This window comes from Bos mutus, chromosome 23 (genome assembly GCF_027580195.1).
Source record: "Bos mutus isolate GX-2022 chromosome 23, NWIPB_WYAK_1.1, whole genome shotgun sequence".
In the NCBI taxonomy this organism is placed as follows: Eukaryota; Metazoa; Chordata; class Mammalia; order Artiodactyla; family Bovidae; genus Bos; species Bos mutus.
The window spans coordinates 41316769-41343657 of NC_091639.1; the positions used below are offsets into that span (position 1 = coordinate 41316769).

The window sequence follows — 26889 nt, forward strand, 5'->3', positions numbered from 1 at the left end:
CAACCCGGGGGCTCTGGGATGGGCAGCCGTGCTGTGGGAGAGCGGGGCCTTCAGCCCTCCTCTTGGGACGCCGGCCCTCCTCTTGGGACGCCGGCCCTGCAGTGAACAGGGGAAGAGAGACTGGCTTGTGGGCAGTTCCTCTCTCGAGGCCTCAGTGGTACTGAAGCTGTGAGCCCTGTGAGTGGGGTGTCAGAGGCCAGAGCCCATGATGGGAGGGGGCGGGTCTGAGTGTTTGTTTGTGAGCTGGGGGGGAGATGGGACCCTTTCTCCTGGGCAAAGGCACTCAGCTTCCTCACACCCCGCCTCACGTTTATTCATCCAGCTCAGGTGTCCTGAGGGCTGACTAGGTCCTTCGATGGCTTTTTTGCCATTTGTTGTCATTCAGCTGCTCAGTTGTGTCTGACTCTTTGCCACCCCATGGAATGCAGCACGCCAGGCTTCTCTGACCTCCACCATCTCCCAGAATTGGTTCAAACTCATGTCCATTGAGTTGGTGATGCCATCTAGCCATCTCATCCTCTGTCATCCCCTTCTCCTCCTGCCTTCAATCTTTCCCAGCATCAGGGTCTTTTCCAATGAGTCAGCTTTTCACATCAAGTGGCCAAAGTACTGGAGCTTCGACTTCAGCATCAGTCCTTTCAGTGAATGTTCAGGGCTGATTTCCTTTAGGATGGACTGGTTGGATCTCCTTGCAATCCAAGGGACGCTCAACAGAAACTGTGAGGTTACCCCCACCCGCAACTTTGCAGCTGAGGAACTGAGGCTCAGAGCAGTTAAGCGCTCGCTCCCAGTCACACGGCTGATCAGCGGCAGAACCCGGACCGAGCCCACAAGGACAGGGCTCTCTCCACCCCTCCTTGCCTCCTGCTCCTGCCCTCGCCTCTGTAAGGCTCAGCTTCCCGGGAGTCGGGATGGGGAGCCAGCCAGCGGCGCCTCGACCACTGAGGGTTAAACGCTGCCTGTGCTGCACCTTGTGCCCTCAGCAATTTTATTGTCTCCAGAAGAACGTTTACTCCTGGCAGTGAGCAAACAGCACCTTGGCATGTCAGCTGGGACTGCACCTGAGGAGGCAGGGGTGGGGGGCCTGCCCCAGGCCGGTGCCTCGCTGGGCCCCTGCTGTCTGCCCACCCCTGGGGAGGGGGCGGGCTGGGACCCCAGCCAGAACCCAGCTCAGCTTTGCTGAACTGGTTTTGTCTCCAGCCTTCCCCCGCCCCCCACCCCCACTGGAGTCCCTCGAGCCACCTGCTCTCAGGTCCCTAGCAGGCACTGGAGCGCCTCCGATCGCAGGCTGGGGCTGGAGGGAAGGGGGGAAGGGGATCAGGGCGAGGAGTGGGGAGCTGGAGCTGCTCCAGAATGGCACCCGCGCCGCGGGGGGGCAGGGGGCCACTCCCTGCTGGGTGGATCTGCCACGAGGCACAGAGGCACACAGGTCCCTGGCGGGCACACACCCATCCGGTGACACCCCGTGTGCTGGCAGCAAACTCCAGAAGCCTCTTCCTCCTGCACGCACACTGCCCGTCAGAGCCCCATCTAGCCTAGGACCTCCTCCCTGACCTTCTTCAGGGCAGCCCGCCTCCAGGGCTCTGCACGGAACAGCCTGTCCAAATACTTCGAGGTCAACTCGTGCCTTTATCTGAAGAGTTCTCTGTTCGATTCAAACCAGGGGCGTGTCCCTGGAGGTGGATCTGGGGATGAAGAATATGGGAGAGAAGCAGACAGTGTCCCCAGGTCAAATGAGCATGCCCTGAGGCTGGGGCAAAGCAGTGAGGGTGGGGGGTGACGGGACTCTAGTGTATTTGCCTTGAACGATGGTTTTGTGTCGGGACCCTGCCAGGCTGTCGGGGCCAGAAGGGCCTCAGAGAGACATCTAACCAACGGGGGTAAGGCCCAGGCTGGTGACTGGGACACCGTGAACCGACGGCCGGACTGGGACTAGACCTGGGACTCCTGCCTGCCCCGGAGGGGGTCTGGCTGGAGTGGGGGAAGCTGGAGCAGGAACCAGGCCTGGAGCTGAGGCTGGGATGGAGCCAGGGGCTCAGAGCCCCAGTCTGGCCCCCGGAGGGGTCCCACACAGAAATGCAGTCCGAGGGCAGGCAAAAGTGCAGCGTGACTGATATTACAGCGCAGGGAGCCTGGGACTGTGGACAGCCACGAGCCACAGACCTCCGTAGTCACTTTTAGAATTTCGCTTTAAAAATTGAACCTACTTGGGAGTCAAATTCACCCTTGAACCATAAGTTTGGGACCCCAGATGCCCCAGCTCTCCTGGCCAGTACTCATCACCAGGTGCCCAGGACCCTAAAGGCCACAGTCTTGGCGCCTCAGAGAGCATCTAGGGTGAGCTTCCCTGCATAGACAGGCCCCGGGGCCCCCCACCCTTGGTGCTTCCCCAGGATAGCACCCTGGGGCACCACCTCCCCAATGGACTCCAGCTGTAGAGAACTCACAAGAGCCTGAGACACGCAAGACTCAAAAGGACACATGTCCAGCCAGGTTGACACAGTTCTGGACTTTATCCACAGTTGTACAATCACAACTTATATATATATATATCTGTATTTATACACCTTTAAATTACACAATCATGTACAAAACAGGTGCGTTGCTGAGACCACAGCACTTCTCGGAGTTTCACAAGTGTTGGACTAATGGAGTCAGGAAGCCTGGGGTGGCGGGCGGCGGGGCAGCCCTGGCTCCTTGCAGAGCCGGACCACAGAAATGGGGCTTCACTGGGGACAGAACACAGTACTCGCCGCTGAGCCCCGAGCCCCGCGGGGCGGTCCACGCAGCATCAAGGGGGTTGGTGTGGGGGGGGGCTACAAGAGGCCGTGGGTGTGGGCGCCCACGCTCGGTGTTGAGTGCCCGATGCCAGCACTGACAGGTGGGGCTCAGGGGGATTTCGGGTGGGAGACCCTCCTTCCCTGGGGTCCTGAGGAGCCTGGGGATGAGAGAAAGGGGTCCCCAGTGGGCCCGTGGAGGTGGTTGCTCAGAAGGAAAGGGGTTTCGAGTCCCCGCCCTGGAGCCGGCAGCTGGAGTGTGGAGGGGGATGGGCCTGGGGTCCAGCCAGGGCCACAGCCCCACCTGGGTGCCCGGAGGCCGCGGGCAAGGATAGGGGAGCCCAGGCCCCAGGGTGCAAACGGGCGGGCCTCCTGCTTTGCGAGGACAGAGGCCCCCTACCCCAATTCCTGCCTGGGGGAGAAGCTGAAGAGGCTTCAACTGGGGAGTTTGGAGGCCTGAGGGCTTCTGAAATCTTGCTTCAGGCTCTCAGGGGCCTGGGTCACAGCTCAGGCTGCAGCAGAGGCGCAGAGAGCAGACAGGGACAAGAACAGGGGTGCTGAAGTGGGGGGGTCCTCACAGCCCCAAAGTCCCCTGGCCCCGAGGGAGGCCTGCCCCAGCGCCTCTGCCAGGGTCCTCTGGGCCCACAGGACTAGGCACAGGGCCTGGAGGCTGGGGTCTGGGACCTCCTGAGTGGGCTCTGGGCAAACGCAGCAGGGAGCAAAAGAAGACCAAGGGTGGCAGAGGGGCCGGGGGTCGTGCTGTCGTTACCTGGAGACCAAGCGCCACCAGGGCAGAGTGCGTGGGGTGTCCGCAGCCCCAAGGCTCGGCGCCCTGAGCAGCGGCCTCCCCTGCTGCTGCAGGAAGTCCCAGGGCCTCAGAGATGCCGCTTCCCGTCCTTCCCCGGCCTGGGGGTCCTGGTCTGCCTGGGCGGCTCCCCACTCTATGGGCCAGGCTGGCTGCGCCCTGGTGCGAACACCTGCTAGGCCGGCACGGCCTCCGTCCACCTGCCTCAGCAGACACTGCTGCTCTCGGGAGGCCCTTGGCCCCCTCCCGCCCACGGGAGTCCTTTCCCTGAGACCCAGGCGTGCAGAGATGGGGGCCACCAGCGGGAGGGGCTGCGAGGGGCCAGGGCTGGAGTTGGCGGGGGTGGGGGACAAGAAGAAAGACCCGGTGACGGTGCTGCTCCGGAGGCCAGGGCACCTGCAGACCCAGGCCCTCCCTGCCGGCCGCAGGCGTTCCCCTGCCTGATCCTCTGCGGAGCCTCCTTGGGCAGACCAGAGCAGGGGCGTGGAGGAGGGAGGAGGGAGGAGGGAGGCGAGGCCGGTTTAGCCTGGTGGATCTACAGTTTTCGGTGGACTTGGAGAGATGGGAGAGAGAGAGAGAGAGGGAGGGAGGGCGGGCAAGATGCCCTCCTCCCCAGGAAACGGGAGGAGGCTGCTACTGTTGCTGGCTTTGCCCTGGGCTTTGGGGCCCCCTCCCTGCTGCCTGAGAGCGGGATGGGGCCTCTGCTAGTGACTGGGAGGCGGTGTCTGGCTCTGGGGAAGAGACTGGGCCCAACCTGCCGACAGCTGGAAAAAAGAGCCCCAGTGGGGTCTTATCCCCTCCCCGACCCCATCCCTGTTCACCCCTCCTCCTACACCAGTGGCACTGTCCGCAACTCCAGCTAACGCCTCTGCTTGTCTTGAGGAGTCTAGGGACCCCAGAAACCTCTGTCGGAGAAGAGGGGGGTGACCGTCCCTCCTCCAGCCCCACCAGTCCTCAGGGACGAGGCTAGGAGAAGGGCACTCCCCCAGGCAGAGTGGAAGACTAAAGGGGTGGCCCCCTTCTCGGGGGTCTTCAGAGGAGGCCTCTAAGAGTAGGTGGTGGGAGGGGAGCAGGGTGGGGCATGAGGCAGAGGGCAAGAAAACCAGGCCTGGAGACTAGGGGCAGGCGCTGGCAGCCGGGGCTGGGGATGAGCGTGGCGGGGAGGAAAGGCTGGGGGCACCGAGGATGGAAGGGTCCAGGAGACACCCCTTCGGGTGCAGGAGACTCTTTGGTGGGATCTGAAGAGCAGATGTGATGATGTCGCTGTCGGGCTAAGTTCTAAACCCTCACCTGCCCTGGGGCCATCACCCCAAGTCCCACCACCCTGGCCTCCAGGCAGCCCTGCAAATGCTCCGTCTCTTTATATTTTTTGTTTTGTTCTGTTTTGACTTTTAAAAAAATAAAAGCTTGATCGGAAAATATGTCTGGAACTCTATGGCAGGGGGTGGGGGGGCGGGAGGCGGCAGGGAGGGGGGCGGCGGGTGAGGAGCTTGGGCTGGGGGGGGGGGGGGCGGGGCCGCTAGACGGCCTCCACGTAGTTGGCGGGGTAGAGTCCCAGCTGCCCGCTGTCCAGCCGCCCGCGGCACCAACCCTGCTCATCCTCCTCGCCCAGCTTGGTGAGCTCGTCTCCTAGGGAGGGAGAGGACACGGAGGAGCTGACTGACCTGAGCCTGAGTGGGACCTCCACCCCAACCTTCCCCGGAAGCCCTCTGATTAGGCTGGGCCCACCCCAACACCCTCCTCCCCGCATTAGTGCCCGCCCCGGGGACCAGCTCCACCCACACCTCGACATGCAGGTGCGGCCCAGCCACCAGCTAATCTGGGTCTCAGCTCCACCTGGGAGGCCCAGGCCACACCTCCAGCTTCATTTCCCCGCTCCGATCCCTCCCCCGGCCCCCCTTGCCTTCAGGCTCCCCCACAGTCGGCCTTCCGGCCCTCCCTCACCCTATTCTCAGGTCCAGATCCCACCCCTGGCACCCCCTGCCATCCTTAGAGTCCGCCCCGGCTCTCCAGCCCAGGTCTTGCCCCTGGGGCACGGGTCACCCCAGGTCTTGCCCTCAGGGCACGGGTCACCCCCAGATCTTGCCCCCTGGGGCACAGGTCACATCCCTGGTCTCGCCCACCGGGCCCGCCCCCTCACCGGCCTTGAAGCTGAGCTCGTCCTGCTCTTGGCCGTCGTAGTCGTAGAGCGCCCGCACGCGCACTCCCTTGGCGTCCTCGTCAAAGGGGTTGGAGCCTCCGTTGGCCTCACTGCCCCCAAACGGGTTCCCGCTCTCATCGTCCGACCACTCGGTGGCGTAAGTCTGGCCCCTGTCGTAGCTGCTAACACTGAGGCGCAGGGACAGGACCCGGCCTGAGCGGCCCCTCACCTGGTCCCTAGGGCTGCCCCCTCCCAACCAGGGTGCTGACCCCAAATCCCACAGAAGCCGGAGCAGACCTTGTAAGAGGGAGCCCTCACTGACGGCTCTTTAAACACACGGGAAGCAGGACTATTAGCATCACTCAGCCCTGGAGTGAGTGGGTGAAGGAGACCCCAGAGAACATCTGACCCCCCATCTGAGAGGGCAGTACAACCCAGTGACTAAGAGTGAGCATTCCAGTAGGAGGAGCATCATGTTAATTAATGTGCAACACGATAAATCAACACTGCTGCGTGTTATCTATGAACGTTAAGACAGTAAATCCTGAGCTCTCACCGCCAGGAAAACAACTCTTTCCTAATTCCTTAACCTTGAATTTATAGGAGATGATGGATGTTTTACTCAATTTATGGTGGTAATCATTCCTGTCTATAAGTCATGATGTCTGTAAGTCACATCATTATTTTGTACACCTTAAACTTAGTGCTGTATGTCAATCATATCGCATTAAAACTGGAAGAAAAAAAAAGAGATGAGCCAAGCTCATTTTTAGTCACTAAGTCATGCCCAGCTCTTTTGTGACACCATGTACTATAGCCCGTCAGCTTCCTCTGTCCAGGGGATTTCCCAGGCAAGAATACTGGACTGGGATCTTCCCAACCCAGGGATTGAACCTGAGGCTCCTGCCCTGGCAGGTGGACTCCTCACCATTGAGCCACCAGGGAAGCTATATATATAAGTGAGTCAGGATTCTGGAGCCAGACCTCTTGGACAACATATCTTGGCTCTGAGGCTTACGAAACGAGCTGTGTGACCTTGGGCAAGTCACTTACCCTCTCTGGGTATCGGTTTCTCTATCTGTAAAATGGGAATATTCAACGAGATAATTTACGGAAAACAGTTAGCACAGCACCTCGCATTTTGTAGGAGCTCTCACAGACTGGCTGCCTCTATCTCTGAGAGGAGCACAAGGTTGTCCTGATTTAAACCATTTCTTATCTTCTAAGGTAAAACTCAGTGGCCCCAGTGTGGGGGCTCCCCAGGCCCCCAGGAGGCTCCAGAGGAGGCACTCACCTGCCACGGTCCCCAGCCTGAGACGTGGACTCCGCCACGCCAGCAGCATTGGTCAGCGCTGCCCCCTCTGCCTTCTTGGGCTGTTTCTCCTTCTTGGCAGCGGTGTGAGGGAGGTCTGGGTTCCACTCCTGGAGGGCACCAGGGGAGGGGAGCAGTCAGGCTGGGGGGCTGCCCCCAGAGGCTCCTTCCAGCAGTTTGGGATCCCTCTACCCCATCCCCACACATCCTCACCTCAAACTGGGGCCAGTTCATGGGCATGCCAGGGCCACTGGTGCTGCGGAACCATCTGAGGTCGTCCTGGGCATCGGCCCCCCGGATGGCCTGCTCCAGCTCCCGGTACACTTGAACGTAGCTGTGCGTGGAGGGGACGGGCGGTTCAGGGCAAGATGCACCCAAGCTTCAGTGAGGGCCCGTCCAGAGGAGCAGGGTGCCGGCAGCCAGGAATCAGGTGGCTTTCTAAGCGCGATCTCTGAGTGGGCAGCTCCAGGCATGCCCTTCTCCATCCCCATCTTAGCCGCTTGCCCATCCATCCAAGCACCTTTCCTGAGGGCCTGGCTTGCCTCAGCGCTCACCCAGGCAACCACCGGCCCCTGCAGCCCTGCCCTCCCTTCCTGCTACTGGAATGAGGGCCCAGGAAACCCTGCTGCCCACCTCCCCCACCCCGCCCCTGCGCCGCCACCCCCAGCTACCTGCTGCTCTCAGCCAGGTTGAGATGACGTTTGATGTCCAGCAGCACCTCCTTGAGGAAGACCAGCCGCTTTTCCTCAAACTGCTGGCACTGCTCAAACACCTGCTCCATGCCCTCCATGTACTGGGGCGTGGTCTTGCCCACGTCGTCCAGCACCTTCTCATACTTCTCCTGCGTCTACGGGCACCAGGGCAAAAGGGAGTGAGACCCAGGCCTGCAGCTCCCAGCTGCCACCCACTCCAAGGGGCCCCAGACCCCAGCCCAGCCGGAACCTTCTGCACGTCCTGCTTGCACTTGTCCACTTTGTCCTGCAGCTTCTTCTGCTGCTCGGGTGTGACCGACTGCTCCGTCTTGCTGTTCATCTCCCGGGTCACGGCCAGCTTCTCCTCTTTGCAAGCCAGATGGTAGGCCTTCTTGGCTGCCTCTAGCTGTGGGGAGGGAGGCGAGGGGGCAGGGCGCCTACTCGTATGTAGGAGCCGAGATCACTGTCCACCCGTCCCTCCTGTCCGTTCCGCTGGGAGCTGCAAGCATACATTCTCAAAAGGAAGAAGCGGTGCAGGCCCCGGCTCCAGACATTCGGGGGCAGTGCCCACCCACCTGAGTACTGCCGGCCCCCACAGACACCCTCCTGTTAGGCCCTGCAGGGCCGGCCCTATCTGCGGATGCTTCCTCCTGGCAGGCAGTGCTGCTCCCTGTGGGCACAATCCCAGGGGGCAGCACACTGCCTACAGCGTCTGTAGACGCCTTTTCTTGGCTCAGTCTGCCCCCCTGAGCCCTGCCGCCTGGCCTCGCCCCTTCCGTGGCAGCCGCCCGCCCACCAGGCACCTCCTTCATCTTCTTGGCCCAGGGCTTCTGGGCCTTGCGGAAGCCGTCCTCAGCCTCCTTGGTCTCCTTGAAGCCGCCCATGATCTGCTTGTGGTAGGCGTCCTTCTGCCAGTTCTTGACCTTCTCCAGGTCCTCGTTCAGCAGGCTGTTCTTCATCTCCTGGTGCAGCTCGCTCACCTTGTCGGCCTCCGTCATTATGGCGCCCCAGGCCCGCTCCAAGCTGCCATACTGTGGGCCTGAGGAAATGGCCGGGGGGTCACCAGGTCCTTGTCACCCCCTGCCCAGAGGCCTCCTTCACGCCTCCTTTCTCTGAGGCTTTCCCCTTACTTCCCATGGCAGCAGAAACACCCTCCTCTGCTCTCCCTATAGCTTTATCCATCCCCCAGAACAGCCCAAGAAGAGCCACCGCCTCCAGGAAGCCTTCTCTGAACACTCTATCCTCACAGAGCTCTGCCAGCAGCCCTCATAATTCTTCTTATATGTAGCATCTGCCTCTGGGCCTGCTCCCTGTCGCCTCCATTAGCTTGTGAGCCCCATGGGGGACAGCCTGGACCCCATGAGTTCTCACAGGCCAGCTCCTGGTGCTCCAGGAATGTTGATGTAAATGTAAAAGTGAAGAACCAACTGGTGACGTAACAGGAAGCCACTGGAACCAGACAACCCTCAGGATCTGCACCAGGGCAAACAATAGCTATCATAAAATTTGCATATGGGTCACATTAAACGCCCTGAATTTGATAGTTGAACTATGATTACATAAACAAATGTCCTTATTCTTCAGCGATTACATAAACAAATGTTCTTATTCTTCAGCAATAAGGTGAAGGATTTAGGGTGAAGGGGCATGTCTCCAACTTAAATGGCTCAGAAAAGACATGCCTATAAAAGAGAGGGCGTGAGAAAACAAACCCGATAAAATATGAGCTGGTGAGTCTGGGTGAAAGGTAGGTAATTCTCTGTACTATTCTAGAAATTTTTCTCTAAGCTTAAATTATTTCAAAATAAAAGGTTTTATAAGTTCCCTGGTGACCTCGTGGTTAGGATTCCAGGCTTTCACTGCCCCCTGGACCTGGGGTTCAATCCCTGATCAAGGAACTGAGATCCTGCAAGCCCCATGGCACAACCAAAAAAAGTCTTTTTTCCCCTCTAAATTCAATCCAAAATTGCAGAAAGCGGAGTTGATCAGCGACAGGGAGGCCTGGGTAGTTTGGGAGGCGAAGAGTGCGTGTGAGGGGCGGGCGCTGGCAAAGGCCCAGTGATGAGAGGTTGCAGGAGCATCCAGGGGCGGGGTGCTCCCGGGACTGGGCAGTGGAGGGCCGGTTAGCGCCTGGGTGTGCGCCTGGGCCGGGCACGGAGGGGAGAGGCGGCACCTTTCTCGAGGAGCTGGCGCCAGCGCTTGGCCCAGTCGGTGAGCTGCTGCGCGTAGGCCTTCTCGATCTTGGCGCGCTCCTGCACGCAGCTCATCAGGTCGTTGCACAGCCGGTGCCCGTCATCAATGCGCTTCACCGTCCGCTTGTAGTTCCCCACCTGGTGGCGGAGTAGCGAGCACGACTCCCGCGGGGCCCCCAGTGCCCCCGGCCCGGCCGCCAACCGTGGCGGCCGCGTCCTGCGCAGGGGTAGGTGGGGGGCGCCCGCCAGGCCTCCCGGGCCGCCCTGCTCTAACGCCCTGGGGGTCCGAGCCCTCACTCCCCACCGTCTGGACTCTCTCCTTCGTCCCGCTTTAAATAGAATTTCCTCGCTGTCACCAAGTGCGGAAGAATATTTATAATTTGGACTTGGACTCAGATGAATTATTCATTCTGTTCTTGCCACGCAAAATCTATTATATTTATATAGAGTCATATAAGCGTTGAGTTGAGCTGCAGCTTCTTGACATAATATTATGTTTTGTAGACATCTCATTAAACACTTATTAATTTAGGTTTGGCAGTTTGTGGCGCTTTGGTTTTGGCAGTTTGTGACGCTTTGGGTTTTGGAAGCCAATGGAAAATGTCTTTCTGGGTCTCAAATACTTTGGGAGGCTCCAGTAATGCTGGCTCGTCTCCCCTCTTGGCTGTGGGGTCCCCAGAGCTCACAACATGTTGGCAGCAGTGCCCCGCCCCCTGCCCACGGCACAGGGGGTGTGCGGGTGGGGGCCGGGGTGCAGCTGTGAAACCCCAGGAAGCTGTAAAGCGCTCACTTGCCCTTGTGAACTACTAGGAGTCTGATCCAGGGCCCCCAGGGCAGGGTCAGGAGGGCCCTGCTCCACACTGTGAATTCTACAGGGTCTCTGCAGGGGCAGCGGTGGTCTGTAGGGACCACTTCATGGCAACCACCATCTGCTGAACATGGAGGGCTCCTGAGGGGCCCCAAGGGCTTGAGGGTCAAGGGCTGAGGTTGTGGGTGGCTGGAAGCCTGGGTCTCCACGCAGCTAGGCTGTCGGGTACCCGGGACCCATGGAGCACCTAAGACTCACCTCCCAGAAGCTGTCGGTGGTCTCCTCTGGAGCTAGCGAGGCCTCGTCGTAAGAGCCAGACATAGTGCGGGGTGGTGCGGTGGACAGGTGGGTGGTGGCGTTCAGCATGCGGGCTGCTCACGCGCTAGGAGGGCAGGAGAGAGTCCCCTGGAGACAAGGGAAGCATCCCAGGTGCCCCACACCAGGCCCAGGGCCCCAACGGGCTACGGGGACTCCACAGGCATGAGCCTTGAGTTGGCTGGGAGCTTCCTGTCTACAGACTGGCTCCTCATCCCTACGGTAACCCCAATATCCACCAGGTGGCACCCCTCATTCCCACCTCCCAGCTGGTCCCCCACGAGCCCCTCGTGCCATATCCTTCTCCTTCTCCCCTTCCCCCAAGTCCGTCCTCCAGCTCCAGTGTGGGCACCTCCTCTCAGAAGACCACCTCCTCACCAGAACCATGCTGTCCCCAAGGGTTTTGTGCTCCTGGACTCTTACAGATAAAACCTCGGGCCACATAATTGCATATTTGCTTGACATAAATCTGCGGTTTGCTTCATAGACACACACAGCCCCTCAAAGCCAGAAACCACATCTATTTTTGTGCACGTCCTGCACCCCCTCCCCAGGACTGGACACCCTGTTAGGGCCCCCTGGGGCTCAAATGAACCCCAGAAGGCTTCTCAATCTGTCCCCTTGGCATTGCCCACCTGGCACAGCTGAATCCTTGCACTGGGCTCAACAGACCCACCTCAGCTCCCCCTCCCTGCCCTGCCTCGCCATCCCCAATCAATGCAGAACCCCTGGTCTCAGCTCCTAGAATCTCTCTGAACCCCTACCCAGCACTTGGACCCAAGCCCATCACGAAGCCTGGTAGCAGGCCACCTCCCTCCTTGGGCCCAGGCTCAGCACCTCCTCAGTTCTCTGAGCTGCGGGGCTCTTGGAAATGCCCTTCTGGCTGCCCTGGTGCCCAGTCTCAAAGCCTCCATTAGCCACTTACATGTCTCCTAAGAGTCCTAGACATGTGGCTTTGGGCCCACAGGTCAGGCCACTGCAATCTGTGCAAACACTGGGGTGGCTCTGTGTGCCCTGGATCTGTCGGCAGGCATCACGGCTCTCCAATCTAGGCCGTGTATTGCCCCCGGGCCGGGCCAGGCGCTGCCCTACTCCCACCCCTACCCAGCCCATACTGCTACCTCTAACAAGCATGGCTCAGTAGTCAGGAGACAGGACACAGAGAGCCAGGGGCCTGGTCTTCAAAGGGGCAGTGAGTCCAGGATGGGCCTGACCCTGAAATGGAGTAGGACCCTCTGATCCTTGACCCCCATGTCCCCAGTCTGCCTTCTGTCTATGGAAAAACTTCAGTCAACAAATCAGTTTAATCAGAGAAACGAGAAAATGCAGAAACAAAACTAAAAGTCTACAAGACTAAACAAGTCCAACAAGACTAAATAATAATCATTTAGTCTTTAAGCAAAGTCAAAGTCATATAGCTCCTCCTCAAGGGCTATATATAACACTCTGAGCCATATCCTGTGAGCTGTCTTATAGACACTTACTGTAGCCATGACCTGCTGCTGCTGCTAAGTCGCTTCAATCGTGTCCAACTCTGTATGACTCCATAGACGGCAGCCCACCAAGCTCTTCTGTCCCTGGGATTCTCCAGGCAAGAATACTGGAGTGGGTTGCAATTTCTTTCTCCAATGCATGCATGCATGCTAAGTTGCTTCAGTTGTGTCCGACTCTGTGTGACCCTATGGACGGCAGCCCACCAGGCTCCTCTGTCCACAGGATTCTCTAGGCAAGAATACTGGAGTGGGTTGCCATTTCCTTCTCTAAGCCATGACCTAAGCTGCGCAATTCCAAGAGTTGGACTCAAAGAAAAGGGAATAACCTGACCCTGGAACTGAAGATTACTGCTGCTGCTGCTAAGTCGCTTCAGTCATATCCGACTCTGTGCGACCCCATAGATGGCAGCCCACCAGGGAACTGAAAATTAGCTGTACTTAAAACAATCAAGATGACACTGATCAGACCACCACATGACCAACTTCAAGATGACTGTCAGAGCTGACTGTGTTGTTTCTGCAAGTAGCCCCCTCCTTGCACCTATAAAAGCTCTTCCCCACTGATTGTCGGGGGTGAGGAGTCAGCCTTTGGATAGAAGTCTGCCCTCCCTGCCAGTTTGCCGGCTCAGAAATACAGAAAACTTTCCTTTCCACCAGCCTTGCCTCTTTACTGTCTTTAGAGCAGCAAGCAGCCAGACCCCTACATTTGATAACAGTTTTTGGCCCCCAACATGGGGCCGCTGCGCTCTCACAGTATATAGCTCCCTGGGGTTCTCCCATGACCACACACTGGGGTGGCTGTGAGGAACCTGCTGCTTGTGGCCAGCTGGCCCCAGGAGGTGCGTCTGGAGGGACATTCCTAGCAGCTGCCGAAACCATGTGTTTCGAGGATCTGCCCTATTTCTCCCCTGCTCAGCGCTGGCTGCCAGTGTATGTTTCTCCTGGGTGGAACGGGCATCTAGACCCGCCGACAGGCTCCAAGACTGAGAAGTCCACCAGTGTGCACCCAGGCAAACTTCTCTTTTCAGCTCCAACTGCTATTTGGACATTTTGCCAATTGGTTCTGACACGTGTCTGAGGCTGAGGACAATTTGTGCTGGGAAAGTATTTATTTGGGACTCCATGTCATCCTCTTGGAAGATTTGTGACAGTTCTGTCTTCTGGTGTGTGAGTGCATATTCCGTGTGTGTGAACAGAAAAGTTTTAGCAATGAGGTTACTAAAAGAAAAACATGAAGTTTTTTTGTTCATTTTAATTTGTATTTTTAGGAAAAAGATAAATTTTTTGGCCACACCATGGCATATAGGATCCCAGTTCCCCAATGAGGAATCAAACCTGTGCCCCCTGGAGTGGAAGCACAGAGTCTCAACCACTGGACCACCAGTAAAGTCTCAGAATTTTTCAAGAGACAGGAATACCAGACCACCTTACCTGCCTCCTAGGAAACCTGTATGCAGGTCAAGAAGCAATAGTTAGAACCGGACATGGAACAACAGACTGGTTCCAATTTGGAAAAGGAGTATGTCAAGGCTGTATATTGTCACCCTGTTTATTTAATTTATATGCGGAGTACATCATGAGAAGTGCCAGGCTGCATGAAGCACAAGCTGGAATCAAGATTGCCGGGAGAAATATTAATAACCTCAGACACACAGATGACATCACCCTTATGGCAGAAAGTGAAGAACTAAAGAGCCTCTTGATGAAAGTGAAAGAGGAGAATGAAAAAGTTGGCTTAAAACTCAATATTCAGAAAATTTTATGAAGATCATGGCATCTGGTCCCATCACTTCATGGCAAACAGATGGGGAAACAATGGAAACAGTGGCAGACTTTATTTTCTTGGGCTCCAAAATCACTGCAGATGGTGACTGCAGCCATGAAATTAAAAGATGCTTACTCCTTGGAAGGAAAGTTATGACCAACCTAGATAGCATATTGAAAAGCAGAGATATTACCTTGCCAACAAAGGTCCGTCTAGTCAAGGCTATGGTTTTTCCAGTGGTCATGTATGGATGTGAGAGTTGGACTGTGAAGAAAGCTGAGTGCCGAAGAATTGATACTTTTGAACTGTGGTGTTGGAGAAGACTCTTGAGAGTCCCTTGGACTGCTAGGAGATCAAACCCATCATCCTAAAGGAAATCAGTTCTGAATGTTCATTGGAAGGACTGACGCTGAAGCTGAAACTCCAATACTTTGGCCACCTGATGCGAAGAACCGACTCCTTGGAAAAGACCCTGATACTGGGAAAGACTGAAGGCTGGAGGAGAAGGGGACGACAGAGGATGAGATGGTTGGATGGCATCATCCACTCAATGGACATGAGTTTGAGCAAGCTCTGGGAGTTGGTGATGGTCAGGAAAGCCTGGAGTGCTGCAGTCCATGGGGTCGCAAAGAGTGAGACTGAGAGTCAGACAGAGAGACTGAACTGAACTGAAAGTCTCAAAGATAATTTTTTTAAACAATATATGACAATAGTATTCTTTAGCCTCTGGAGAAAATTGGTTGAGATGAAACTCTTTTGAAATTCCAAAAGAATTTTGAAATTATTCTTGTTCTTTTTGCATATGTAGAGTAAGCTAGCTTGATAAAATACTGTTTTCAGAATTCTGACAAAATTCTGAGAGAACAAAAATACTTCTGGGAGAAAACTTGAAGTTAACTCTCATCATGTCCTTGAAATACAAACAAAGCCCACTTTGCCTGAGACTTCAGCCTTGGGTTAATTAGCAGAACTTCAAAAGATGTTGGGTTTATTAAACATGCATCTTGTACCATATTAAAGAGAAATTAGGTTATGAGAAAAATGTAAGTTGTTAGAGGTTATGGAAAATGTTCTTAAGTTTGCCAATCAGTAAATGCTGGTATAACAGTTCAATTACTTGATTCTTGGCTTTGTTAAGGTTTTTATAGGTTAAAAACGGAAATATGTAATGAAAGCTACTAAAAACGAAGCATTTCAGTTTGTAAAGCAAGTAGGGTATCTGTTGTCAATGAGAAAAAGCATAAAGAATGCAGATATTTTTGTTAAAGAAAAAATTATAATAGCTTTGTCCTAGAGCTAGTTGTTTCCAGATGGAGGAAAAATAAGGGGTGAATCATATGGAAACAAAAAGTGATGAAAGATTTGCAGAGAAAAGTGGAGGGGGTACTTGGAGAAAAGACTTTTGTATGCTGTCAGGAGTGATTTAAGATTAGATTGGATTTAAATGAATCTTTGTTATTAATAGTAAGCTACTATAAGACCAGAATTTGGTTTTTGTTCTCCCCAAAATTTTCCTAGAATATCGAGTTCCTTTGAATAACAGACTTCAAGCTTCTTTCTCTAGCTAACTTTGAGTATTCTAAAGGTCTCCTAGACACTCAGAAGAAATAGTGAAGTAACCAGGATTTGTCATGCTTAGTTGCTCAGTCATGTTCAATTCTTTGCAACCCCATAGACTGTAGCCCACTAGGCTCCTCTGTCCATGGGATTTTTCAGACAAGAACCCAAGAATGTCCATGGGTCGCCATTTCCTCTTCCAGGGGATCTTCCTGACCCAGGGATAGAATCCACGTCTCCTTCGTCTTTTGCACTGCATGAATATTCTTTACCCGCTGAGCTGTCAGGGAAGCTCTAACTAGGATTATTTGGTTAAGTTAAATAATATGGACAACATTTAATAACTTTCAGATCATATTGCTGAACTAGGTAAGAAATTTAAAGAATTCTAATGGAAAGCTGGGATTCCCGGATGGGTCAGTGGTAAAGAATCCGCCTGCCAGTGCAGGAGACACAGGTTCAATCCCTGGGTCGGGGAGATTCCCTGGAGTAGGAAATGGCAGATCACTCCAGTATTTTTGCTGGTACAGAGACAGAGGAGCCTGGCAGGCTATAGTCTGTGGGGTTGCAGAGAGTCGGACGCTACTGAGCACGCACAATGGAAAGTTATTGTTTTGTTTCAAACCATATTTTTGACCCCAATGTTCAGGATGGAAAAAATTGTCTACTGGAGTTATCATAGAGTACAATTATTTATGATGTGTATCACTGCTGGCTTTAAGTTCAAACTACCACACAATTGCACACATTTCACATGCTAGCAAAGTAATGCTCAAAATCCTTCAAGCTGGACTTCAACAGTATGTGAACCAAGAACTTCCATATGTTCAAGCTAGATTTAGAAAAGGCAGAAGAACCAGAAATCAAATTGCCAACATCCACTGTATAATAGGAAAAGCTAGAGAATTCCATAAAAACATCTACTTCTACTTCATTGACTATGCTAAAGCCTTTGACGGTGTAGAATCGCAACAAACTGTGGAAAATTCTTAGAGATGGGAATACCAGACCACCTTACCTGCTTCCTGTGAAACCTGTATGCAGGTCAAGAAGCAACAGTTAGAAATAGACATGGAAAAATGGACTGGTTCAAAATTGGGAAAGGAGTACATCAGAGCTATATATCGTCACCCTGCTTATTTAACTTATATGCAGAGTACATGATGAGAAATGCCAGATTGGATGAAGCACAAGCTGGAATCAAGATTGCTGGGAGAAATATCAATAACCTCAGATATGTGGTTATCTGACACTACCCTTTATGGCAGAAAGTGAAGGAGAACTAAAGAGCCTCTTGACGAAAGTGAAAGAGGAGAGTGAAAAAGTTGACTTAAAATTCAACATTCAAAAAACGAAGATCATGGCTTTTGATCCCATCACTTCATGGCAAACAGATGGGGAAACAATGGAAACAGTGACAGTCTTTATTTTTTGGGGTTTTAAAATCACTGCAGATGGTGACTGCAGCCATTAAATTAAAAGACACTTGTCCCTTGGAAGAAAAGCCATCACAAACCTAGACAGTGTATTAAAAAGCAGAGATATCACTTTGCCTACGAAGGTCCATCTAATCAAAGCTATGATTTCTTCCAATAGTCATGTACAGATGTGAGAGCTGGACAATAAAAAAGACTGAGTGCCAAAGAACTGATGCCTTCAAACAGTGGTGCAGAAGACTCTTGAGAGTCCCTTGGACAGCAAGGAGATCAAACCAGTCAATCCTAAAAGATATCAATCCTGAATATCTACTGGAAGGGCTGATATTGAAGCTGAAGCTTTAGTACTTTGGCCACCTGATGTGAAGAGCCGACTCATTGGAAAAGACCCTGATGCTGGGAAAGACTGAAGGCAGGAGAAGGAGATGACAGAGGATGAGATGGTTGGGTGGCATTACCGACTCAATGGACATGAGTTTGAGCAAACTCCGGGAGATGGTGAGGGACGGAGGCCTGGCATGTTGCAGTTCATGGGGTTGCAAAGAGTCAGAGATGACTGAGTGACTGAACAACAACAACAAAAAGCCTATGTTCAATGCTTGTGTTACAACTGAGTGTCAGTGCTAAAATGTATAGCCTATCAAATGTTTCCCCGTCAGCACGCCTCTGTTCTTGTTTGGTGGATCTGATTAGTTTTCCCCCATCATGGATAACTAGGCCAACATATAAACAAAAAGTAGGCCTAGCCCCAAGGGACCTGGAAGGACCCAGGGCAGGCAACTGAGCCACGTCTGGCAATGCTGGAAAAATGTATTGATTATCAATGCTTTCTATGGAAAGATTTGTAATTAAAGGGGGAAACATTCACTGTATATCTTGTAAACAAACACTGTATATATGTTTGATATACAAACAAACATTGTATATCTGCTTTAACCATTAAGGGGAAAACAACACATTCAGAGAATAATACAAAGATGCATTTTGATTATCATCCTCATTGTAATACATCTACTGATTTTCAAACGTTTGTCCAGGTATTATGACAAAATAATCAAAGAGAGAGGTAATGTTTTCACAATACAAACTGTGGATGCTAAGTCTGGAAGTTGAGATTATTTTCAACTTTGTGTCCATTCCCAAAATTATGGAGGATGATGCCCCATTTTGGGCTTCCCTGATGGCTCAGATGGTAAAGAATCTGCCTGCAATGCAGGAGACCCTGGGTCAAGAAGATCCTCTGGAGAAGGAAATGGCTACCCACTCCAGTATTCTTGCCTGGAGAATCCCACGGACGGAGGAGCCTGGTGGCTACAGCCCATGGGATCGCAGAGCCGGACATGATGCAGCGACTAATACTTTCACTTTCACACCCGCCCCACTTCAGTAGAAAGTCTCCATAGCAGTTGTCAGCCCATTCCCTCAAAGCTCTGGAGAAACTGCAACAGAAATGGAGCTAAAACAGACTTCCTCTGCCAGAGCTGTGATTAACCTCTTTGTCCAAAACTTTATTCTCTTCCTTTTTCTGTACCTGTCCCTCCTCAAGACTGAGGAGTATCAAGGAGAAGGGGGTGCTTAAATGGAGCAGAACCCTATGGTCTTTGTCCCCCATGTCCTCAGCCTGCTTTTTGTCTTCGGAAAAACTTTAACCAATGAGTAAATTTAATCAGAGAAATGAGAAAATGCAGAAACAAAGGAAAACAGTCAACAAGTTCAACAAGACTAAATAATAATGGTCAAGTCATTAAACATAGTCAAGGACCATTAGTTCCTCCTCAAGGACTATAGATAATATTCTGAGCCATATCCTGTGAGCTGTCTTATAGACACTTAAAGATAAAGCCCCCACCAGGCGGAAGAAGTTAACTACAGGATGACCGACTGTAGCCATGTTATAAGCTGCCAGTTTTAAGAGCTGGCCTCAACGAGAGGGGAGCAAACTGACCCTGAAGCTAAAGATGAACTGTACTTAAAACAATCAAGATGCTCTATGTCAAAAAACAAACAACCCAATTAAAATATGGGCAGAAGATTAAAACAGATATTTCTCCAAAGAAGACATACAGATGGCCAAAAAGAACACAAAAAGATGCTCTACATCACTAATTATCAGACAAAGCAAACCAAAACCACAATAAGGTATCATCTCACACTGGTCAGAATGGACATCATCAAAAAGTCTACAAACAATAAATGCTGGAGAGGGTGTGGAGACAAGGGAACCCTCCTACACTGCTGGTGGGAATTGGTATAACCACTCTAGAGTATAGTATGGAGGGTCCTTAAAAAAGCTAAAAACAGAACTACCATATGGCCCAGCAATCCCACTCCTGGGCATATATCCAAAGAAGACTGTACTTCAAACACATCATGCACCCCAATGTTCATTGCAGCACTACCCACAATAGTCAGGACATGTGAGTAAACTAAAATGTCCATCAACAGGTGAGCAGATAAAGAAGGTGTGGTATACATATACAACGGAATACTACCCAGCCGTAAAAAGAACGAAATAATGCCATTTGCAGCAACATGGATAGATCCAGAGATTGTCTCGCTATGTAAGTCAGAGAAAGAAAAATATGTAACTCATATGTGGGACCTAATTTTTAAAAAAATTATACAAATGAACTTATTTATAAAACAAAAGCATACTCACAGAGTTCTAAAATGAACTGAAGGTTACCGAAGGGGAAACATGAGAGGGAAGGATAAATTGGGAGCTTGCGGTTACCATACACACGCTACTATGTATAAAATAGATAACCAGGTTCTGGCAGTCCAGTGCTTAAGAGCCCACTTGCCAATGCAGGGGACACGGACTGGAACCCTGGTCCGGGAAGACTCCACACGCCGTGTAGCAACTAAGTCTGCGCCATGGCTGTGGAGCCCGTGTGCCCTAGAGCCTGAACGCCGCCGGCAGAACAGTGCCCGCTTGCCATGGCTAGAGAAAAGCCTGCCTGCAGCAATGAAGACCCCGCACAGCCAACAAGTAAAACAGAATCAAATTTTAAAAAATAAAATAAAAATACATAGTTTTTTTTTAAAAAATAACAAGGACCTACCATGGAGCATAGGAAACTATACTAAATATTGTGTAATATGAGTGAAGAATCTGAAAAAGAATAAATATATGTACAACTGGATCACTGTGTTGCACACCTAAAACGCACAGCACAACAGTAAATCAATTGCACTCCAACAGAATATAAAAAAACAAGATGACGCTGATTAGACCACCAGTTTCAGGATGACTGTGAGAGCTGACCCCACTGCTTCTGCATGTAGTCTCTCCCTCCGTCTATAAAAGCTCTTGCCCCGTGATTGTCAGTGGCGGGGAGCTGGCCTATGGACAAGCGTCTGCCCTCCTACCGAGGTTGCCAGCCTCCAAAATAAAGCCAACTTTCCGCCAACCTTGCCTCTTTAGTGGCTTTAGAGTGGCAAGCAGCCGGACCCCCACTTTCAGTAACAACCCTATTAGCAGCTGTGAACCTCGAGCAGGGCACACCTCGGACACTCTGAGCCTTGGCCAGTGAGGACTGCGGGGGCAGGCTAGTCTCTACAGGCTTCAGCGCAGGGTGGCCCTCCCCTTCCGGGGCCTCAGCCTCCCCATATGTCCAGAGCCTGGTGCTCTTTTCCCAGTAACCACCCAGTATTGCCTCCCTACTCTTCGCAGGCACTAAATATATCTTGTTCCTTTCACCTTGGCAAAGCCTCAGACACACTTTCCCACACTCATGCACAGCAGCGGTGGGTGGGCGGGAAGGCAGCTGAATTCATCAAGGGACAAAGAAATGAGTCTGAATTTTTTTCTTCTTAATTTGGCACTTTTCACTTAGAAAGCAGTACTCGCTTCATAAAGAACATTTTGAATTTAGGTTTGGAGCAGTAAAGGGCAGGCATGTTTAATGAAAGACCCTCAACCGGGGCAGGTAAATAAGTATCCTGAGGTCAGAGCCCACCTAGAACCCTTGGAGTCACTGAGCTCTGCTCTTTGGGATCCCAGCGCGTACAGCTGTCAGCAGCTGGAGGTGGGGGCAGGGACGGGGTCGTGGGTAGGGACATCCGTCCTAGGAGCGGTTGGACCCACCCCTGGTGGTGGGGAAGGGACTCAATACAACCTTGTTGGAGAGAAATGCACCCTAGGCATCTACTTTCCAGCTAGCTAGGTGAACTGAAGCCGCCCAATTTGTTTACTGCAGCACTGCTTATAAGAACCGAAGGCTGGAAACAACCCAAATGCCTGGCCACAGGGGACCGGTTAAGTAAATTACAATGCAGGCCTGCGACGGAACGCTCTGGTCTTGAATGGAAAGAACCCTCCAAGCCATGTCACTAAAGCAAAACGAGCCAGGTTTGGCACTGTGTGCCTGGATGCTTCAATTTTTATGGGGGGAAATATAGGAGCAGAGCGTATTTTTGGAAAGCTGAGTAATGGTGGTTGCCTTCGGGGAACTGGGTGGCTGGGGGATGGGAGCAGGCATTTTCACCATGGGTCTTCTTGTGCCTTTTAGGTTTTGCCTTGCATAAACTGCATATTCTTTTTAAAAAGCCTCCAGCCTTGCAAGGGAGGTACAGACATGGAGAAGAGACTTGTGGACACCGGAGGGGAAGGAGAGGGTAGCATGGAAACATATACACTACAAATGTCAAACAGATAGCCAGTGGGAATGTGCTGTATGACTCAGGGAGCCCTGTGACAACCTAGGGGGTGGGATGGGGTGGGAGGGAGGTTCAGGAGGAAGGGGACATATATATACACCTATGACTAATTCATGTTGATGTATGGCAGAAACCAACACAATATTGTAAAGCAATTATCCTACAATTAAAAAAAAAAAGCCTCCAGGATCCAGGTGTTAGAGGAGAGCTGAGTAAGCTGGGAGCCAGGACGATGGTGTCCTTGAAGCGTGGAGGGAGGGGACAGCAGTCAAGACTTGGCAAGTCAGGCTAGGAGGGAATGCATGAGAGCAGAGGCCACTCTCCCCCTGTCCAATCCAGGCGGGTGGAGCTGGCTGTGGTCCCACCCTGGGTACAGGCAGGGTCTCCTGGCTCCTGGCTGATGTAGAATGTGCAGTGGAAATAGTTCTAGCCTTGGGGTCCCTGCTCTGCCACCAAGTTGCTGTGTGATGCCAGGCAATTTACATGGCCTTACTGGGCCTTGCTGGCAAATGGGAACGATGCAACCAGACTCAAGGATTAGATGAGACAGAGGAGAGGGTCCAGCCCAGTCTAACCCCGGCGCAGACCCGCAGAGGCGGCCCAGGAGGCCAGGCAGGCAGCATCAGGACGGGGAAGTGGGAGGAGGCATGGGAGCCCCCAGCACCGCGTGGCCAGACACACCACCCCAACTCGCCCCTGCTTCCTCCAAATCAGCGTCACACCTTCACCCAGGGTGCAAGCGGGCGGCCTCACTCTGGCAAACGCCGGGGCCTCCCTGAACGGCGGTCAGGGGCTGCTGCCATGGAGCGCGGCATCTCTCAGGTCAAGAAGCCGTTGTGGCCAGAATCCGCTGCTCCCGGTGGGTGAGCGCCATCCGCACTCAGGGCTCCTCAGCCCATCATACGGGCACAGCGCCCATCTGACCTTTCTCACTGTGGCTGTAAAGCTGTGAGGCCCAGAAAGCCTTTATCCCTAATGACAACAGTTGGCATTTGTGGAGCAGACTTGGGGCCAAGGCCTGTTTGCACGTCTGGACGGCTCTAACCCCCACCGCAGTCCTGGAAGGCGGGGGTTGTCGTCACCCCCATGGTGCAGACGAGCGCCCAGGGGCTGAGATCTGACTCCAGGAGCCTGCCAGCTCTCACTACTGACTGGTCACCTCTGTTGCTAGAATGGGAGTGCGGGTCCCTTTTCAGGGTGGGCCCTCTCTGTCTGCAATGCAGGAGACCCAGGTTTGATCCCTGGGTCGAGAAGATCCCCTGGAGAAGGGAATGACAAACCACTCCAGGATTCTTGCCTGGAGAATCCCACGGACAGAGGAACCTGGCAGGCCGTGATCCATGGGGTCACAAAGAGTCGGACGCGACTGAGCGGTGTGTCTAACACCAACACTAACCTCTCTGTGGAGCCAGGGAAGGTGCCAGGCCTTTTCCACCCACAAGGATGGTGCAGCCCTTGGCACAGGTGCGGCATCAGGCTGAGGGGCTCTGGCCCCAGCTTGACTGCTGACCAGTGAGGTCTCAGCCAGGTTGCGCCACGGGGATCCCAGTTTTCGAACTCATATGATGAGAAAACAATACTTGAGTCTTCAAAGATCAAATGATAAAAGGGCAGTAAGCTTTTTGAAAACCACAGACCCCTGTGAAAATCTGAACTTTCAATGCTGCCCTTGACCTCACCTTTAGAGAGAAAGGAGCCCCAGGGCGAAAGGTGTCCCCCCTCAGGCCCCAAGCCCACCGCTAGCTGCCTTTAAAAGACCTTGAGGGCAGAGGCTGTGGTCATGTTCCCTGAACCCCTGACTTGGAGAAGGGATAGAAGAGTTAGACATGAGCCTCGGGGGTGGAGTGGGGAGGGCAGGCCTGGTGTGGACGGCTCGGTGTGGACTTGAACGGCTTTAGCCACTAATAACCACAGCCCTTGGAGTCATCCAGCTCCGCTTTCTCCTCCCACCCTCTACCCGGCCCAGCAGCAGGTCCTGAGCTTTACTCTCAATCACCCTGGTCCCAGCGCCTCCACCTGCCTACAGTAGCCTCTTCACTGGTCCTCCTGCCTCTGACCCTGCTTGTCTCCCCCCAACCCTGGTCTGTTCCCCAGGCATCAGACAGAAGGAAACTGGTAAAAGCTAAATCTGATTCTTCCAGTGCACTACTCACGTTCCTCCCAGGGCTCCCCACTTCCGCTGAGGAGTCTAGTTCCTTGCCAGGAGGCCCTGCGTGACCTGCTGGCCCTCCCCTCGCCCCTCTGGCCTCACCTCCTACCATTCTTTATCTCCTCCAGCTCTACTGACCTCCTTGCTGTTCTAACCCCAGGGCCTTTGCACCTGCTAGGAATGGTTCCCCACCCCCACCCCCAGATTTCCAGTTCTGCTCGAATGTCCTGACCTCCCCCATTTCAACTCTAAACTCTTTTTCCACCCCGGCTCTCCTCTTTGCTCCCTTTCCTCCTCACTTTTGCAGTCTGCATAACACTTGTTACCATGCGACAGCCTCTCATCACAGTAGTCATCGTGCTTACTGTCTTCCTCTCCCACTTAGAACATTAACTCTGTAAGCCTGGCGATTTTGTCTGACTCTCTGCTATATTTTACCAACATCCAGGGCAGTGCCTGGCACACAGTAAGTGCACAATACTTATTTACTGAATGAATGAAAAAAATGTCACCCTTTTGCAACATTTGTTCAGTAAATAGCAGAAACACTGAATTCTGTACTCAAGCATCAAACAGTCACCTGCACACAGCCGATGTCCAATAAATGATGAAGACGCAACCAGGAGCCGGCATCCTCCCACAAGAGCGGAGGTCCCAGATCCCTCCCGTCCTCTGTCTCTGGCCCCCTTCCTCTCCTTCTGGTCAACCCTCCGGGTCCAGTTCCACGGTCTCTCCCTCCTTGATTCCCCGTGATGATTCTTCCCTTTGGGTGGTGCCCTCCCTCCTTAGGGGTCCGAAGTACAGTCAGAATAGGTGTCAATATTCTCAGCCGGTCACCCCCCGCTTCACTCTTCCTTCATATCAACCACAACCATTTTTGAGTGCCTACTGTGTGCCAATCTCTTCATACACTCTATTTCTAATCCTCGTAACAACCCATTAAATATATAAATGAATCATAACAACCCCAAAATGTATACAATAGAATATCACTCAGCTACAGAAAAGGATGCATTTGAGTCAGTTCTAATGAGGCAGACGAAACTGGAGCCTATTATACAAAGTGAAGTTAAGTCAGAAAGAGAAACACCAATACAGTATATTAACACACATATGTGGAATTTAGAAAGACGGTAACGACGACCCCATATGCAAGACAGCAAAAGAGACACCGTTTTAAAGAACAGACTTTTAGAGGATGTGGGAGAAGGCAAAGGTGGGACGATATGAGAGAACAGCACCGAAACATGTCTATTACCATATGTAAAGCAGATGACCAGTGCAAGTTCCATGCACGAAGCAGGGCACTCAAAGCTGGTGCTCTGGGACAACCCAGAGGGATGGGGTGGGGAGGGAGGCGGGAGGGGGTTCAGGATGGGGGACACCTGTACACCCGTGGCTGATTCATGTCGATGGATGGCAAAACCACCTCAATACTGTAAAGTAATTAGCCTCCAATTAAAATAAAAAAATTTTTTAATTAAAAAAACACATTGAAATAGGTGGTGACTTCTCTGCCTTCTCTGAGACATGGGTAATAATTTTAATACGGGAGTGGGTAGCCTTTCCCTTCTCCAGGGGATCTTCGCCACCCAGGGACAAAACCCAAGTCTCCCACATCGCAGGCGGATTCTTTACCCTCTGAGCCACAGGGAAGCATCTCCCCGGATGCCTTCTCCTCTCCGTCTCACCTCTATGGACTAATAATAATACAAACATGTCCAAGGTCACACAGCAGGGAGAAGGCAGGGTCAGACGCAGGCCCAGGGGTGAGTCCCTCCCCTGCCCCTCCCTGCCCTGGTGCCCGGTCCAGAGTCATTCCACGGGTGTCACCCCAGCACTCCTGGCCTAAGAGACCAGCTCAGCTCAAACCTGGGCGGGGCCCCAGGAAACCAGAGCTACATGCCCTCACCCAGGGTGGGCCTCAGCTTCCACAAACGTTCCCACAGTTCCCCAACCCTCAGCTCACCCAGACATGGACGAGTTCACTGTGCCTGGCCTGGGGCCACACAAGGACCCTCACCAGGCCCTGCTGGGGCTTCCGAGGCAGCAGGAAGGGTCCAGGTCAGCTGGAACATGCTCCCCTTCCGGCCCTCCCTGTGACACCACCCCCAAGCTGACTCCGGGTTCTGTTCGCACCTTCCCTGCTGCCTGGGGTGCACGCCATCCTCCTTCCCACAATCGTCTCTCCCCAAAACTGTCCGGCTTGCCTTGAGGCCCACCTCATCCCACACCCTGGTGCGGCTCCTCGACAACGCCAGCCATCAACCATGCCTCGCTGTCTCAGGAGGCAGCTTGCTCTCCCCCAGGTCAGCACCAAGAGCAGGTTGGTTACAGGCCCTGCCTCGGGGCCGGACAGGGCGAGCGGGTTCAAATCCCAGCTTTGCCACTTTACGGATGGTGTGACTTTGGCAAACGGCTTAAACGCTTTGTGCCTCAGTTTCCTCATCTGCAAAATGGAGGTGATGCTACCCCCAACCCCATGGAGTTGGTGTGAGTTCAGCGTTATTACTGTGGGTATTATTACCCATACTTCCCAGAGCGTCAGAGCTTTTAAAACAGGAGGCTGTCTGGGTAATCTCCCTGGTGTTAGTCCCTCAGTCGTGTCTGAGTCTTTGCGACCCCATGGACTGTAGCCCGCCAGGCTCCTCTGTCCGTGGGGATTTTCCAGGCCAGAATACAGGAGTGGCTGGCCTTTCCCTTCTCCAGGGGATCTTCACCACCCAGGGACAAAACCCAAGTCTCCCACATCGCAGGCGGATTCTTTACCCTCTAAGCCACAGGGA

General features: G+C 53.1%; 1 protein-coding gene across 5 annotated transcripts in view; it reads right to left on the minus strand.

Annotated features, from left to right (window-relative positions):
• Positions 1 to 2504: 2504 nt before the first annotated feature.
• PACSIN1 (protein kinase C and casein kinase substrate in neurons 1) overlaps positions 2505 to 26889 on the minus strand; it is a 64957-nt gene continuing 40572 nt past the window's right edge. For 3 of the 5 annotated variants that reach the window (XM_070360982.1, XM_070360983.1, XM_070360981.1), the window contains exons 2-10: positions 10985 to 11108; positions 9900 to 10056; positions 8530 to 8765; positions 7977 to 8132; positions 7706 to 7881; positions 7248 to 7368; positions 7017 to 7144; positions 5723 to 5910; positions 2505 to 5211 (exon numbers count right to left, since the gene is read on the minus strand). In XM_070360982.1, the coding sequence (XP_070217083.1) occupies positions 5102 to 5211; positions 5723 to 5910; positions 7017 to 7144; positions 7248 to 7368; positions 7706 to 7881; positions 7977 to 8132; positions 8530 to 8765; positions 9900 to 10056; positions 10985 to 11092 (1380 nt within the window). In that variant the 5' untranslated portion in view covers positions 11093 to 11108 and the 3' untranslated portion in view covers positions 2505 to 5101. Of the gene's footprint in view, positions 5212 to 5722; positions 5911 to 7016; positions 7145 to 7247; positions 7369 to 7705; positions 7882 to 7976; positions 8133 to 8529; positions 8766 to 9899; positions 10057 to 10984; positions 11109 to 11966; positions 12095 to 12162; positions 12289 to 26889 lie in introns of those variants that run through there. The other 2 variants (XM_070360984.1, XM_070360985.1) reach the window with 2 other exon arrangements.